At 33.7% G+C, this 18,023-nt stretch overlaps 1 protein-coding gene across 1 annotated transcript; it reads left to right on the top strand.

The window, feature by feature from the left end:
* The first annotated feature begins 4,829 nt into the window (after nt 1-4,829).
* Nucleotides 4,830-13,966, top strand: MED24 (mediator complex subunit 24). The gene is given in 4 exon segments (XM_076501618.1): nt 4,830-5,445; nt 6,527-6,650; nt 8,731-11,001; nt 11,004-13,966. Coding segments are annotated over 4 exon segments (3,240 nt in total). The 5' UTR covers nt 4,830-5,406; the 3' UTR covers nt 11,810-13,966.
* The last annotated feature ends 4,057 nt before the right edge of the window (nt 13,967-18,023 follow it).

Here is an 18,023-nt window from a genome sequence, read left to right on the forward strand (position 1 = left end):
TGCTAATGATCATTACAGTGACATTGTTGATTCTTTGTCTGAATTAGCAAATGAAAATCAGACGTAGCAGTGAAACACGAGGTCTGCTGGACAGAATGACAAAGGAAAGACAATTTTAGGATTGTTGATGACTCAGCATCCATTAGCTGCATTAGAGGACCGTGCATTCCAAGCAAAATCAGCGGCAGTATCTGGCATGATTGAAGCATCTGCAATGACAGTTGAGCAATTGCGGGTATTGCGAACAGAGAGATGTGTAATTTTCAAGAGCTCGCAAAGACATTTTAATTATTTTTATCAAACAACATGAATAGTTTTTCAGTAGATATAAATTTATCAAGGGTAATTACTAATTTTATTAATATTTTAAAATATAATTCATGCAATGAAAGTTATTAGTAACGTTGTTAAGTATTAGGTTGAGGAATAATTCGTGAGCGTTTTTAAATAATTTCATTCAAGCATTACATGCAAGACTATACAATACTTCAATGCATGAACACATTACATCCAAAACATTTATTATGATACTTTATTTCATGTAATACCTAGGTATATAGCATGCATTGTTTTAAACGAAATTGCAAGAAATTAAATGCGAAAAGCAGATGATGTCGAAAATGCTCGATTTTGTCCACTTGACATTCCATTTAATGAGCTGAAAATGAAAGCAAAAATTAAAGACATATGAAAATCAAACACACCATCTATTAGAGCAAAAAATTATCTTCCAAATGACATGAAATATTTTGCGAAAGCGTTTCATTTATGAATATATTTTGTTAACTTGAAAAAACGCTCACGAATTATTCCTCAACCCAATATAATGGCCATCTTTTATACTGTGCAGTGTGCAGGAATAAATTCATGTGGCAGTTAATTTGTGACACATTTGTCTTTATTCTATTGACATTTTGAAAACTGTTCACAACACCTGACTTATACAAACCTACCTGGAAACCTTAAAGTATCGTGGCAACAAGATTTCTCTGTGACTGCATGTTCACAGCTTTCAGGTTCACGTAATCAGAGATTATCAATTTGCAAATTGAACATTCCACATAAGTGGTTGCAAAAATCATCCTCCCCATCGGGTGTAAAAAATCTACACCCCTGATTTTCATTCTTCTTCGGACTGAGTGTTTATGCACTCAACTGTGAAACCGTGGTACCGTTAATGATAGTCTGAAATTGCCATGATTTCCCTCGAAGTATGAAAAAATAGAAACCATAGACTATACTGCAAAATCGATGCCTGAATTTCTTACCTTCAGACTGAACCTGACTTATAAGAAAGAGACTGGTTACAACTCAAAACAAGCTTAAGTGTATCCTTCACTAGGCAGAGAGAGAGAGAAAGAAATTATTATGATTTATCATAACCAGTGGTATTTATTTGTATACTTACCTGAAGTATTTGATATTTTCTATCTCTGAAGCATGTGTCTACAGCTTGATCTATCTGAATCCTTTATTATCATGTAGTCTCTTCCTAGCTTCTAATAATAATTGAGAAAACCCGGTTTTTTATACACAAATCAAACAAAGGGCAAGTTTTTCAAGACATGTATATTAATTGTACAACTGAAGATACTGTCTATTTTGGTACACCATAAAAAAGAAGCTAGAGCTATCTTAACTGCTAGACAGCATATGTGCCACTCTGGTAAAGTGGCTTGATTCTATGTGTAATTAAAGCGAGGAAGACTTAACGTTTTGTTAGACTTTCTATATCGAAAGTTAAACATGCACAAACATTTTGAAAAACTATACCTTATGTAAATTAAAGGGAGAAGAGAAAACATGATTTCCTTGCACAATAGTGAGATTGACCGTAACATTATAATGCCCCCACGGCTGAAAGGAAGAGCATGTTTAGTGCGACGGGTATTCGAATCCGCGACCTTCAGATTACGAGTCGAACGCCTTAAACCACTTGGCCATGCCATGTTTCAGAGTTCGTTCAGTCACTCGTAGAAACTGTGAAGTATATTTCTAACCGTAACTCATTTATAATACTGTTATTAATATAATGTTTTATGGGTCTTTTTTCTAATATGTTCGAAAGATTTAATTGATATTTTGATGTTTTAATATCACGTGCCTGGTCTAACTTTTGAAAATGTTTTAAATGTTACCACAATGTCTAATTTGGCCATGCACATGTGAGAGGGCGATAGACAACAATCGTTTAAGCGGGTGGAAGGAAATGAGATGAATGTTATAAAATTGGAAGTTGTTGGAGTTTAGCATTTTTAACTGATGAAGCTTCATTCTTTTTAATGTGATTTTTAACACAATGCTTAGTGTATATATAACTATATTATTGTGGCTATAAATGTAGAATAATGAAAATATGTCAGTATTTTACTTCTACTAGGTACTACTAGTAGTAGTACTAAGCCTGATATATAAGTTGACCATACTAGTAGTAACAGCACTACTGGTAAATAGTAAGTTTAAGATTATTTTAAAATTTACCATAATCAGTGTAAGTTAGAAGGCTCAGTCTTAGTCTGAACATTTTTAGATTGTGGTATATCGTATAGTGACAGTGACACTCTACTAGAGAACTAGTGCTAATACCAAATAGAGGTTTACACTTGTATTTTTTTAAACGTAATAAAAAGTAAAAACACAGTTACCAAATTACTGACCGACCTTTAGAGATTTCTCCGGCAAATATTAAGTGGTACGCGAAAATAAACTATTTAACTTTAAAATCATGAAAACTACTACTAGAATCATAGTAATACTAGTTGTGGAGTTAAGTTACAAAATGTAATAACAGTATTGCAACTTGTATTGTTACTGTAACTTGCAAGACATCTAGGCTGCATTTAGAAATTTTAGACATGTCATGGTATACATGATGAAATGAGCCCTTGTTAATTTTAAGTAAATTTTTCTGATCATGTCTGTATAAGAATATGTGACATATTATTTTGATTTCAGCACATTATGTATAGTAATTTTCAGCATTGTATTCAGAAACAACTGTCAGTTCTATAAAGCCATCAAATATACAGAGCCAAGTGTATACCAAAGTCAGTTGAGCTTTTGGACCTCATTATAATGTTTTCCATCACAATGTAATCCCAGTAACAACATGCTTAGTTTTTGAAAATGGCTGGCAAGGAAGGACACGTGTTTTTTGAATAATACATGTTTCCTGGTTTGATATCTCCAGATAAGACAAAAAATGAGAAAGAAAAAATATAAAGGCTGTGTATTAAATATGCATCAAGTATTCAATAGAGCTGAAGGATTAACGTTTGGTAATTGATTAATATAATTAATATAAAGGCTCAGTAATGAGCTATATGTGATTATGTATGAGTTAGTACATGAACCTTCCTCTTGTATAAACATGAAAAAAAATAATGGTCTGTTACTTTCACAAGTTTTTCCAATCACTGCCTTGTTCTAACAAGGTATTGGTTTTCCTGTTTTCATTCACCCCAGTTGTACAGTTTTTATATCTGGTATTTAAATTCAAAATGATGAAAATGAATAAAAATGACAGTGTTAAAGCGGCCAAACATTTTATCTAATAGTGGAAGGGCATCTGGATTAAATCCAAAATAATTCATTGTATTTTATGTTGAGAAGATTGCCAAGTTTGTCAAATTTTGATTCTATAAGGTGTCCCATTGATTGTGCAGTGTTCTTTTCAGTAATTATCAGTGTTAACTTTTGCTGTCAAGTTTTCCAGTAGCACGAATGTGTTACTTGAAACATTTGTGTATGAAACAATTGGATTCATCTTGTATCTGTGGCTGAACACTGTCTGTACAAGTTAGTGTTTTTAAGTGTGTAGGACTTATCTAAACCATATGAATTTGCAAAATGCATTTTGTATATACATGTATTGTCATTATTACAGGCTAAACAAGGAGTATATTCTTTAGTTTTCTACTAGTTTATTTGTATGATTTTGGTATTCAAACCAAGTATTCTAATCCTTTGTTGAAGTAGTTAAGTTTCCTTCACAAAGGACATACTCCATGAAACAATATCTTGATCTGGTAGTTTCATTTTTTGATATCATATGTAACTTTATAGGTAACCATTGGTTAACAATAACTTTTGAAGTTTTGTCTTGGCTTGCAGGTTTTCTCAATTTTATTGACCGATAATGGCACATCTTCTGGTAGTTGGTAAACTGTGGGAGTTGGAATGTAGAGTAATAGATTTAGCATATAGTTTAGAATATATGGAAGTAACAAGTTTGTAGTTTACAATAGTGAATGTGATGTCAAGAAAGAGTATAGATTTTTGGATGTTATGAATAAATGTATTATGTCAGAATGTTGATTATTAATGATTTCAGTCAATTCCAAAAGAGAAGGTAGTCTGTGATTTCATGTACTGAAAATGTCAATACATCTGTACCATTTAGTAGGTTCAATATTAGTTTCAGAATTCCACTAATTAAGAGCTGATGATTCTTAGAAATGCATAAAAATAGAGACCATAACAACAGTGATATTATTGCCCATAGTGATGCCTTTCATTTGTTTGTAGAGTTGAATCAGATTTGAAATAACTGTTATTAAGAATAAATCTGAGAAAATTTTCAGTGATGGGCTGTAACTCAGTGAATTTAGAGCTTATATCTTTCTCTGTAGTAATAATTGATATGAAAGTAGAGTAGTTAAAAAGTAATTATTTCCCAATCTGTGACTAATATTTAAAAAACTTTAGTTTTTTATAATCATATTCAGACAAAGATTTATAGCTTTGTTAAACAAAGAACCTGTTAAAAATTTAACGAGTTGGTATTTGTAAAGTAATATAATTTGCATTTTCACTTATTTTTGCATAAAAAATACAAAAAAATCTTTTTCATTAGAATTCTGATTTACTAATGAAAACATTGTTTGTGTAATAAGTATGTTATCGTTGTTGCAGATGTCCTAAACAGCATAAACTTTTACAAGAACAATTCTATGAAGTCTAGATAAGTTAGTGTCTGGAGAAAGCCAAGGCACAAACATTTAATTTGACATTATTTGGTTAATATTATTGTTGTTGTATTAGCTTAGAAATAATTGGTTACTGGCTCAGGTTTTAAGTGGATTGCTGTAGACTTCAGTTGTGTTTATTTCAGAACCCCCACCCAAACAAACAAACAACAAACTTTTACTGTAATTACTAGCTTAATCAAATAAAAACTGGCATTTTATGTTTCCTTGTAATACTTTATGGTAATGTATGAATGTTTGGCTTTTTATTAGTGTCTGAAATTAGACCCTTTTGCTAGATCTTTGCCTATGTATAGAACATTAAATAGTAACAGTTACTACTATAAAAAATTGTGGAGCCAGACATTGAATCTGACTCTTAGATACATGCCTACTTATACAACATTGAAGAATATGGCTATTAATTTCTGGAAAAAAAATGGATGGAGTCTGGAGCTCTCTAGAATTGTGCATGATTGTAAGTTGTTAATGTGAGAAAAGTGGCGAGTTTACCTTTTATTTAATATTTAAGTAAACAGAGATTTGGGTGGGTCCCAGCTAATTGTCTTCCATCTAGCTAGCAATTCAAAATTAGTATTGGTGGCAGATAATCTAGTAGCTTTATCATAGGAAAGACAGAGCAAGTAAATATTTCCTGCAATGGAAAAACTTTCAGTGAGTGTGATAAAACAAGTCATAGAAAATCACTTAGTAAAATATAAAAGGAGATAGCATACAAAAAGGAAATCTTACCTTACTTAGCTATTAATTATTTTCAAGGATGTTACTTGCCTGGGTGATGGAAAGAGTATGGACTATTTGTATTTAGATTTTCAACAAGTTTTTAAAAGGTGCCATAGAAGGTTAACTAAGAAAACCAGGTGCTACTAGTGTGCAGTCTACATAGATGTTTACACTGTAGTGTGCAGGCTACCGTATACCATCATCATAACTGTTTTAATGATTCACTGAAACATAATTTATATCAATTCATGTTTTTTCTTCAGTAAGTAATTAATAAGTTGCATGTTGCAAAAGAATACAGCAAATTTAGGTAATTGTGCTAGTTCTGATTGTTGAAAGTTATTTCATTCTTCTGGTATTTACTGAAAAAAACATTTATTAGTTTAAAAGCTTTGTTTATAAAAATGGTGCAAATTGCAAATAAACAAAAGTTAAAATGGTGGTGGTGGTTGTGTTAGTTTCTGTGTAGATCACACATTATAGTGTAAATATTTTTGTAGACTTTATGCTACAGGAGCTATGATTTTTAAGAAGTTTTAAAATTATGTAGTATGGTTTGGAAAAAAGACCAATTAATTTGATGTAAGATGGTTGGATGAAAGATGGAAAAAGATGGCAGTGACTAAAAATATTAAGTCATAGACCCTCAACTTTCTAGAATAGGTGATGGAGCTTTAGGAACTATGTTCTATTTAAAATGGTTTGTATACAAAAAGAACAGTAACAGTGTCAGAAAATATTAAATACTATTGAGGTAATTTGTCTTTTTTTCTTGATATGTAAAATTAGTACAAAAATTATAAATTTCTATCCAGCTTTATAAAGACAAGGGATGTATCAGGATAAAGGTCTGTAAGAAGTCTTTTCACCAAGGAACAATAGATATGTTAACAGTCATAATGTTTTATGTTGGACCAGAGATGCTCCAATGGATTCATAGTGGGTAACTATTTAGCAAAGCATGCCATATATTCATGTTTGAAATGTTACCTTTTTGTTTATTTCTTTGTCCATTAAATATTTGATTTCACACGATATTTGTGCAAAGCTTTTGTGGAATATCTCAGGGTTAATGCTTGGATCATTACATTTTTTTATATACCATTATGATACTGATATTGTTATAATTTGTAAGTTAGTAAAGTTTGTTTTAGCTGATGATATGAAACTCGGGTATTTCTAGCTTTATTTAGGATGTTAAGGTAATACAGAATAACTTTAATTAGTTGGTAAATTGGACAGTTATTTGACAGATGGTCATCAATTGTATAAAGTGCAAGGATAATGCATGAGTTATAATTTTAATTGCACATTTAAGATAATTAGGAGCCCACTCAGTACTGTAACCATAGACAAGGACCTTGGCTTTGTAGTAGGTAGATCACTTGAACCATTGAGGCATTACTCTGTTAGTTATAAGACTATTAATCTTTTAAAGTGTAATTATAGATTTATTGAATATAAGTTAAAAAAGGTAATCTTCATACAAATAAATAGTTAGGTCTCAGCTAAAATAATGTATATATTTTTTGTTCCTTTACCTAACATTATAAGTTATTGAAAAGAGTTCAGGGGTCAGCTACTAGAACAAGAATGATTCCATAATAGAATGACTATTTTTAAAGATGGGTTAAGATATTTTATTTTTTATTGAGGAAAGAAGAACAGTCTTATTAACATTCACTTATTGTGAGATATATTTATAGGATAAAGGCCTTTGATTTCTTTATATTGAATTTTGAAAACTGTGGGAAAAGTTGCAAATTTATAATATGGAAAAAAAGAGTCTATGCCCTTAAGATAGTTTTACTGCCCTAGTAGGATGATTACTTTATAGAATTAATTGCTATCAGTGATAAAGTAGGTCAGTATTTTACAAGTGTTTACTTGAAAAATAAATTGTGGATTTAAATTGTTACTTTTCCAAAAGGGTTGTGTGTGTGAGAGGATAGGTTTGGAAACTTCTCCACATCTTATCAGAGCCAGTATGTTTCTATCATTTCATTGATCTTTAATAGTTACTTATCTTACCATATCCCCACCAGTACTAGAAATAAGGTTTAAATAGCATTTTTCATATTAGGAAATTACCCCTTTTGAATGTAGAATTTCAGATTGTATAGTATCATGTGGAAAGAATGCATTCTGTGTTAACCAGATCTTTTAAAACTTGAAGTCTCTTATAATAATGAGCTTGACATTGTTGGAAGTATAAGTAATGTTCTGTGTGTTATTATCAGTGGTTTTTCTTTTTCAGTTCAACCATATACACCAAATTGCTTGTAGGTTTAAGACTGTTGGTTATAAGGTCATTAATAACATGAAAGTCACAAAACAAAATACTATCATTATTGCACTTAATTCCACTAATTACTCATGAGGTTCCCTTTATATATTGCACAGGAAATGGTTAATTTAACCCACATTTCCCATCATTTCTTTATACTGAGTGATGGTGCAGGAAGTGCAAAATTATATGTATACCCCGTAATTGTGAATTAACAAGAAACCAAAAATAAGCAAAAGTAAAAAGATGTAAAATATATATATCTTAAACTGTTTAAAGTAAAAACCAAATTAATGTTTCACTTGAAATAATTTATTCTTAAAGGTTTTGAAAATAATTAACCTACAATATTGTCACTGGATTGAACATTTTAGCTTAGGCTTTAACATTACGTATCCTAAACTAAGGGTTTGATTAAGTGTTATTACTGTCATAATTGTTTGACACTGTGAGATAGCATGTGATATATTTATACAGTCAGTGAAACTAATGTCAGTAAATTGATAGTAACTCGATAGCTGAGACATAGAGGTGTGTTTAAATGTTAAAGGTAAAAACCTTATAATCTAGGATTTAAAGAATTTAATCGCATTTTAGATATTATCAGTAAGTAAGCTTATGATAAAAAGTCAATGTGAAAGCTTTAAGAAATTGTAAATTATTAAACACTTGATATTTTATGGAATAAGGTAATCACTTGTTAGTTATGTTGACTTTGTTTTCAATTTACAGGTTTTGGTTACATGAAAGGTCCATGTTTCAACACAGAAGTTATGGATACAAGTAAAACTAGAAAGATCAAATCCCTTTTGTTGCAAGCATGGAGAGAACGTTGGACTGATATAAAGTGGGGAATAAACATTAAAAATGTCTTGCCCCGGGGTGTTAGCGGTGATGTTTATGATTTGGCAGATTGTATTCTACAGCAAGCATTAGTAGGACCAGGTCCAAACAGCTTATTTTTGTCCTATTTGACTCACTGTCTTAGCTCACATGTTGTTTCCTATGGAGCTGTATTGATCAGTATAGGACGGTACCAAAGTTTCTACAAACCATACTGTATTATAAGTTTGCTTGATCTCTTAAAATCAATCCAGCCAAGAATTAGTTGTCACTATGGGAATGAGGAGGAATGTATTGGTCTTTGTCAAGCAGTTGTTAATGTTACACACTGGTTATATTCTTGTGTTCATCATTCACTTTCAAAGTTAGCAGAGCTTAAACAAAGTCCAGAAAACATATCTATACTAGAAAAGGCTATAGAATCCCTTAGTTTCTTTTGCAACTCCACATTTCTGAAAGCTCTCTTATTTGTGGGAAAACATGAAGATCAGGGTATGTATTCACAGCTTGTTCAGAAACAGCAAGAATTAGAGAGTAAGGTGACTCAATTACAAGGCTTCAACTTATCTAAAGATAATATAGAAGTAACTCTGAGACTTGTGAAGAGTGTAGAAGATTTACCTAATATTTCCAATAAAAACACCCTTAATAAGTGTTTGAGGCCCCAGCCAATAGTATGTAGTTTGAATGCTTTGATTGCTATTGATGCAGTACTAAGCCCTGCAAGTGATATTCAGGCTTGTGTTGATCAGTTGCTACTTGTACAAAAGCTAGAGAACCTCTCCCTACCAGAATTTTATTGTGAAATTATAAGGGCTTGTTTCATGGGCCTTGCTGATGCAGCTGGGAGCTCAGAAGATCTTAAATGGGCAGCTTTTACCTTTTTAAAAGTCCCACAGTTTATTGCCAAAGTGCATAAAGCTTGTAAAGAAGACCCTTTGTGGAACATTGGAGAGGATTCAGTTCCACTTGAACAGGGTTTGGAACTGTTAATGCAGTACACTCCTTTACTAGATCTTACTGACACCAGAAGTAATTGTGATTGTTTGCAGTTTTTACTTCACGAGCTCTGCAAAGTGAAACTTCTGAGTGATGCCCAATATGACAGATTACTGGCACGCAGACAGAGAGAATCATTACGGCAAACACTTCCTCGTTCAGATCAACAATCCAGTCAAGCTGGAGCTAGCTTGATACTCCGAGCTGAACCTACTGTGACAAGCATTCTTAAAACCTTAGATTCTGATTATTCTAAAAACCAAGATGCTCTTCTTGGAGTATTGAGTCATATGAACACTGGAAAAAGCTTTGAACTGATTTTGTCTGCTGCAGCAGCTACTGGTAAACTGCATAGTTTTGCAACAAAACTGATAAAGTTCAATGAATACAACAAAGAAAATTCTGGCCCACCAGAAGATTTCAAAGCTGCACAGACTCGTGCATTGTTATTTGACATTACTTTTCTAATGTTATGTCTAATTGCTCAACAATATGGAATTGAAGCAGTTACATCTAATCCAGAAACAAAAAATTCTTTCTTCTATACGTGGGTTACAGAATGTTTAGCAGAAAGTGGCAAGTACAAAAATCCTGACACTGTTTTAAGTAGATGTGATTCATCTGTTGTTGATAATTTGCTTTCCCAGTTTACTAACCCAGACCAGGAGTTCAGAACTACTCTTGTCAAATGGCATGAAGTGTGTATAAATGGTCCCATGGCCATCAAAGAAATCCTTGTGGCATGGCAATATGATGCATTACCTACTGCAACTGTTAAAAATATTCTTGATCATGTGAAAAGCAAAATGTGCTGTTTGCCTGTTTGTATTTCAGCATGGTTGTGCAATTATGTGAATATTCTCCATCATGATGAGAGATTGAAACCTGTGAACATGATACAGCACTTTACAACACCATACTCAGGAGATGGTCTTGGAGGAATTTCTTCAGGTCAGGAACAGGTAAATCAGTACTATAAGGAAAGATCAACCTTAATGATCAACATCATTAAGAAAATGATGTATGACTTGCACCCTCCATCCCAGACAAAATCCAAAGGTGCTCTTGCCATTTCTCAAGGGCTCACTGTACGGACTCCTCTATGGGAAATAATGGATGGAATTTTTATAATTGCCCATGGTAGAGGCTGGTTAGATCTAAAACCACCCATAGTCTTGACACATTAATGTGTGTTGGGGGACCTCAGTGGTTTTGTGATACACTAGTGAGGCAGGCTTTGAAGTTCGATCATCTTGATGACTTACACCGTGCAGTGGAACTAATATTTGGTCTATTTTACATAGACATTGAGCAGTGTGCATTAGCTTTGTTGCTGCATGTTTTGCCAACTTACATACGTTCTGAGTCTCGTCAACATTTCTTAGCTGAACCACATGGATCAGCCCTTGCTAGACTTGTAGTACTTACTATATATGCAGCACTTCAAGCCAGACAAAGTGCAAACCAGCATGGTGGAAGGAGTGGGAGAACGAAGAGACCCAGGCGAGACATGGAAATGGAAGAAATGTATGCAATTTTTGATAGAGAGAGACCAAGTAAGATAAGAAGAGGAGTAAGTGACATGGAACTACTAGATGAAACACCTTTTGGTTTACAGTCAAATTACGAAGAGACTCGTGCTATGGCATGGGATCCTTTGAACAGAGCAATTGCAGATACTATGCGCATGTTATCACATATTGCATCGGACAATTTTGTTAGTCAACGTTCCACATTCCCACTTCTAATTCTTGAACAGCTTGTTCTTTGTGCCAAAGAGCAAGCCAGTGCTGTACTACAGTTCATGCCACTTGGACTGGTTCCTCATATGGTTAAAATGATGCCTGAATTCTTCACCTTTGAACTAGTACTTGCTGTGAGCAGTTTACAAACAGCCCGTGCTCGGAAGGTTGCAGCCAGGACCCTCTGTCAACTAGATGTTGCACGAAGTAAAATAGAAGCTTCATAACTCCAACAGTTTTTCTGATGTTGAGTTAATTGAAAACAATATTTACTCTGCATTCAAAAACATCATTGATTTAAAAGGTAGTTGGGACTTTTTGAACTTTAATGCAAACTGATGCTTAGTAAGACAGGACATGTAAGTTTTAAGTACAAGTAAGGAATTACTATATATAATCAGATGCAGGAAATGACAAGATTTGGTTAAAGGTTTTACCATCATGCTTTGGACAATTAGTTTTGTTTTTCTCTTTCACTGTAAAGGTAGAAAAAAATGCTTTAGGTGAATTTGTAAGGAACCCAAAAACTTCCTGAAAATTCTAAACTGCAAAAGTCTTGCCACATACGTATGAAACTTTACAAATGTGTATCTCTAAAACTAACCTAAACTATATACACCAATACATGTATTCCTTTAATTAACAAACTGTCGATAACATACACAGTGACAACCATATTTAAATTAATGAAACAGTATTATATAAAGAACATACAATTTGACTGCTAGCTCTAGGTAGAACATTCAACATAAGGAAAGTAGCAAAAGCATGGCAGCACTTATGTCAACTTTTATCAATTGTATGTGTAGTATTTTACATGCTGTACTGTAAAATGGCATATATATAAACAAATAATGAAAAAAGGATGGAGTAAGGATAGCATTGCCAACGAGTACAGAAACAAGGTCAGGATGAGTTCAAAAAACCCTATGCAAGTAGTTAATATTTCCAAGAAATACTTTTATCAGCCTCTGAATGTTAGTCCTTTTACTTTCATGAATTTGGGTTCAAATAAAAACATTTAAACTGAATAATGCTATAAAGTCTTACAATAATTAATTCCAATAAGCTTGTAACATTGACTTGGTGGCTACTTGTGTTGGGATTTTGTATGGTTTTGTTTTGGCTTTGTTTCTGTACATTGCCATCTCTGTATCTTTATTTTCTTAAACTTTTTTTTATTGTTTCCACATCTGTTTTTTAAACAATACCAATGAGTATTTTATAAATAATGGGAGACACTATGAAGGCAGCAGTTACAGCCTGGCTTGATGAGTTATTTTAACAGACATCATGGTTTGAAGTTAGTGAAATGCTATACTGCTTTGCACTTTCGAAGTTAAAATTTGGTGTTCTTTCTTTTGGACAAGGAATTTTGGAAAATTCCACATCTGCCTAAGTGCATTAAAACTGATGGTCTCAAAAACTGAAGACTGACTAATAATACAGTACCATGAATCAAAAATCAGTTTAGTTTTTTGGTCATTAAATTGTGTAGTTAGTGTGTGCTAAAAATCAGAGCTGATTGCATAATTAAATTAAATTTGAGAAAATATTTTTTTCTTACTGAAAGTGATGTGTAAACTTTTACAAATAACGTATATATATATTTTATATATTTTCCATTAATAAATTCTGTACTTGCAGAATAACTATAACTGGTGCTGCAGTGTAACGGAATAAAACATCATGGAGAGAAACTGTGTAAAAATTTACATTGAAAATCAAGCTTGAATGTACTAATATACACAAAGCTGCTCCAGAGGATGTTCAGAATCTCCTAATAATTTTGAAAATAAATTTTATAATAAAATATTAACTTAAACACTGCAAATCCCAAATATACTTATTATTTAACTTTATAAAATTAAGAAATAAAAGTATTTATCCAGGCTAATCAATTTATTTCATATTTAAGTTGAAAATGAAAATTGATATTTTTGTCAACAGGGCAAGTCCTGGAAACCTAACGATAATACTTGAATCCTATATAAAATACAGATATTAATAAATTAGCAAGGTTGTGTAAAAAAATACTTGCTGTGGTTGTTTGAGAAGGATGAAATTTATATTTTTATCAAATTTCTAATTAAATTGGACTTAGCAGGTTTGAGGTGTACATATGTACTTTTGTTCTTTGATTAACTTTGTTTTGCACTGAGATATATTTGTTTTATCATAGCTCTAAGTTTAATTAGAAAACTTGTGTGAAAGAAGGATGACATTTAATGAAAACTCCTCACACTATAGAAAGTTTAATGTATATTTTATTAAACATTTTATGTGGTTTATGAAATACTTTTGATTTTTGGTGTATCATCCAGAAATAATGTAAACAAATAAACTTCTGGTATTTAAATTAAAAAAATTGTAACAACTGTAAACAGCTATCAGTTTTAATGGTTTTATGTGGCATAAATTAAGAAGCGAAGATATGTAAATCTCTAATTAGTCTCTTTTTGTCAAATAATAATGATATATAAGTTGATGTAATGAAAGCTGACGTCTTAAATGTTATCTAGGTCATTCAGAACATTTTGTACTTTTTTTTTTAACAAGCAACGAATGTTTACAGCTGTAGTTAATTGATGATGACTTGGTAAGATATTTTGTAGTCAGATTTGACAAAATATAAGCTATGTATATCCTTTTTTAACATACATGCATATGCAGCAAGTAAATGTGTTTTACAAGTTAAACATTTTATCTCAGTATCCTTTAACTTTTAAGAGTAAGAAATCTGTTCTGATTAAAGTTTCAACCTTGGCTCATCATTTCACTCTTATGCTCTAAAACTTATATTGTATTTTTTTTACTATCTGAATTATGAGCTTTCAGATAACTAACTAGAGTACTCTTCATTTTGACCACTCAAACAAGTTTCATCTTCAAACTAACTTAAAATACAACATGACTGATTCTTCCTTTAGTGATGAATGATAGGGTTTAACTTGAAGAAGACAGTGACATGGTATTATGAAAAGTCGTACTGAAGCTTTTTAATATAGTTTCAAACAAAGTCAATGCTTGTAAAGGATCACTTTTTCAAATGTGTTGTGATTTGTTTAATACTATTGTCTTCACTAACACAATACATACAGATATCCTACCCCTATGAGATGCAAGAATTATTGTATTTATTTTTGTTTAACAGTGACTACAGAGTTGAAGTACAAAATATTCTTCTGTTTTGCTTTTGTACACTCATAACTACTTAAAATTACTATACAGTACTTCCCTCCCTCGCAAGATTAGCTATTCACATTTTTGCTGCCCTTTATATGCAAACTTTTTATTACTTCTGTCACAAACCTTCTGCAACCCACCCCAATACTGAAATATAATTATTGCACTGTGTGTGTGTTATGTAAATTGGGAGATTTGTTGGCCTTTATTCACAGGAAGGATGAACATTAAATGGGTAAACCGCTTTTATCAGAATTTATCCTATTTCCTCCTGAACGTGGAACCCAGGCAAACTGACAAGACTTTGAGTGCCTGTTTCCATTCACCCCATGTATTTGCTGTGTCTTCCCATGCCCTTCCTGATGATTCTGTTCAGTTTTCCATAGTTTGAACTTTTTTCTCAGTTATGTGAAGCTTTGTATCTTGCTTCTATATTTTATTGCCAACATCTTTCGTTATTACAGACTATACTTTCCAACCCTGTTTGGTTTTTCTCCCATCCTCCTAATATTTGGATTCATAGTGACCAATTTGCATTTCAATTGGGAAATGATGTTAGCATATCTCTTTCCCTGTAGGCTTCTGTTTAGTATACCACTGTATGTCATGGGGGTTGCTTACAGGGCTCCTGGTGTGGATTCCTCTACATGGTGAGGGCACCTCCCAGGTTCTGTCCTTTCATTTTACTTCCTCTGGCATCTTAGGCTAGATGTAAACATTGGTTTTATGCTATTTATGTGTTTTTTAAACTTTGTTTTGTTTTACCTTAATTTCCTTTCATGAATTGTACTAAATTTACTTTCAACTTTTTACCAGATGTTTGGCACAGATGATAGCGTAGCTGCTTTGTGCCATAAAACACTAAATCAACCAACCAACCAACCTCCAGGATCTAAAACATCCCCCCACGTATTTCTCGTGTGTGGTGATCCATGAAGGGGGAGAGGATCCTGGTGGTTGAGGGGTGCAACCTAACACACTACTTTGGCCATGAAGTCCTGTAGATGGGCAGCCATGGGGTGACCCCCTAGGGTCAGTCGGCTGCTCCATTTGGGCTATGGTCAACCAAGAACCAGTGATGGATGATCTCAACAGGTGTTATGGACATTGTATCAGATGTTGTTATTTGGGTATATTACTCATGAAACTGGTGTTGCTGCAGAGTCCTTGTTTGGCATTGCAGTATGTCCTCTCATTGAGCTCCATGGTGGGTGGAGTCAGTAAGCACTGAAAAAAAAAATATTATGGATCCTCCAAATAAAAAGTTAAATAAAATAGTGAAAAACAGTCCATAGGTAAAGGACCACGTCTTGAAGACTCTGAGCAGCAATCTTCAACATCTGTACCACCTGTTGTACCTCATTTTCTTATACTACATTCTCTTTCAGACGAACCTTCAGGACAAATGTCTCCCTTTTTCATTCAGAAGGGATTAGAGGGACTTGCTGGCTCTCCAAAGTCAGTAAAGAAGCTTTAATTTGGTGACATATTGGTGGAAACATCTACATCTCAACAAGAGGAGTGAACTCCTCTTACATTCAAAGGTGATTGGGGATATACCTATTGGAGTTATGCATCATGCTACTTTGAATTCATCACAAGGAGTTATTATTAAGAGGGATTTAAAGAACATTCCCGAGTCAGAGATTTTCGCTGGTTTCTACACCCAAGGAGTTTCTACAGTGAGGGGTATCTCCACTCACAAAGATGGAATTATGATGCTGACCAATATCCTCGTTTTAACATTTATATCATCGTGTTTACCCTTAACTGCAAAGTATGGCCATACATTCCAAACCCTCTTGGATGTTTCCAGTGTCTGCAGTTTGGTCACTCAAAGACATCATGTCATGGTACCTTGACGTGTGCTAAGTGCAGTGGCAAGGACCACGATGCCCGTGAGTGTGAAACGAACTCTCGTTGCATCAATTGCAGTGGCTCTCACTCATTCTACTTTCGTTCTTGCTCTAAATGGTTGAAAGAAAAAAGATGCAGTGTTTGAAGACAATTCAAAACATTACATTTTCTGAGGCTCGAACATTGCTGTCCACCATTTAATCTCAGATGTATGCTGCTGCACTTCGTTCCACTACTACAGTGGGAATGTAGATGGATCTCTCTGTGCATCCAAAAGAATCATTTTCAAACCTTACAAAAAGTCTTGTGACCTCCATGGTTAAAAAAGTTAATGAATAAACATCAACACCCATCTCTTTCCCTAGCACTCATTCTAGCAAACCCCAAGATCCACTTCCTTTGGTTCAGGGCACAGACATTTACTCTAGTACGTCTTCCACCCCAAGATGCAAAACAATCATTAGTCACGTCCTCAGTCTCTGGAATCATTTTTCAACAACAACGACCTGCACAATCGACCCAGGGCAGGATCCATGGAGGTCGACAGACCTCCCTTGAATAAATATGGTAAAGAAAAAAGATGTGATAAACAGAAGAGTTCTCCATCCAATTCGCTTACACATAAATTAAAACGACCACCTTGATACAGCAGAACTGTCGAGGTTTACGTTCTAATCTGGATGACATCAAAACACTGATTGCTTCCTACCATCCTGTTTGTCTTTCCTTACAGGGAACATTTCTGAAACCTGCTAATACAGTCACCTTTTTGCAGTTTTCTTAATACAGAAATGACAAGATGTGTGATGGATGAGTGCATGGAGGGGTGGCACTGTTGGTTGATCAGCATGTGCCCACCCTATCTTTGCTACTTGACATACCCGTGGAGGCCACAGGCATCTGTGTTTCCTTGGGTCGTACCACTACTGTTTGTTTTCTCTACCTGTCGCCTGGAGAGGCCAATGATCAATCAGGCCTTGATGGTCTCATTGAATAGTTGTCATCTCCCTTTTTAATCCTGCAAAAGTGCTGATATTGATGGGAGGTTGCTCTGTAGAGCATATGCTCTCTAATCACAACGTTTCTCTTTTCAATACTGGTTCTTATACTTATTTTCACGCACTTAATCAGTCCTTCAGTATTATTGATTTCAGTTTACTCCCTTTCACTATTATCTCACTTTTCATGGTGAGTTGACAATAACCTACGAGGCAGTGATAATTTTCCTTTAATTTTGAGAGAGACAGGTCGTGGTCGATGCCACCTGACCCGCATGTATCAATGGAAGCTGGATCAAGCAAACTAGCCCTCTTGCAGAACTTATCCTGCCATTGTCTGTAAGCCATCAATAAACAACTGGCAGCAGTAACTGACTATTATACAAGCAGCTACTCAATG

Source organism: Tachypleus tridentatus, chromosome 5, assembly GCF_004210375.1.
Source record: "Tachypleus tridentatus isolate NWPU-2018 chromosome 5, ASM421037v1, whole genome shotgun sequence".
Taxonomy (NCBI): domain Eukaryota; kingdom Metazoa; phylum Arthropoda; class Merostomata; order Xiphosura; family Limulidae; genus Tachypleus; species Tachypleus tridentatus.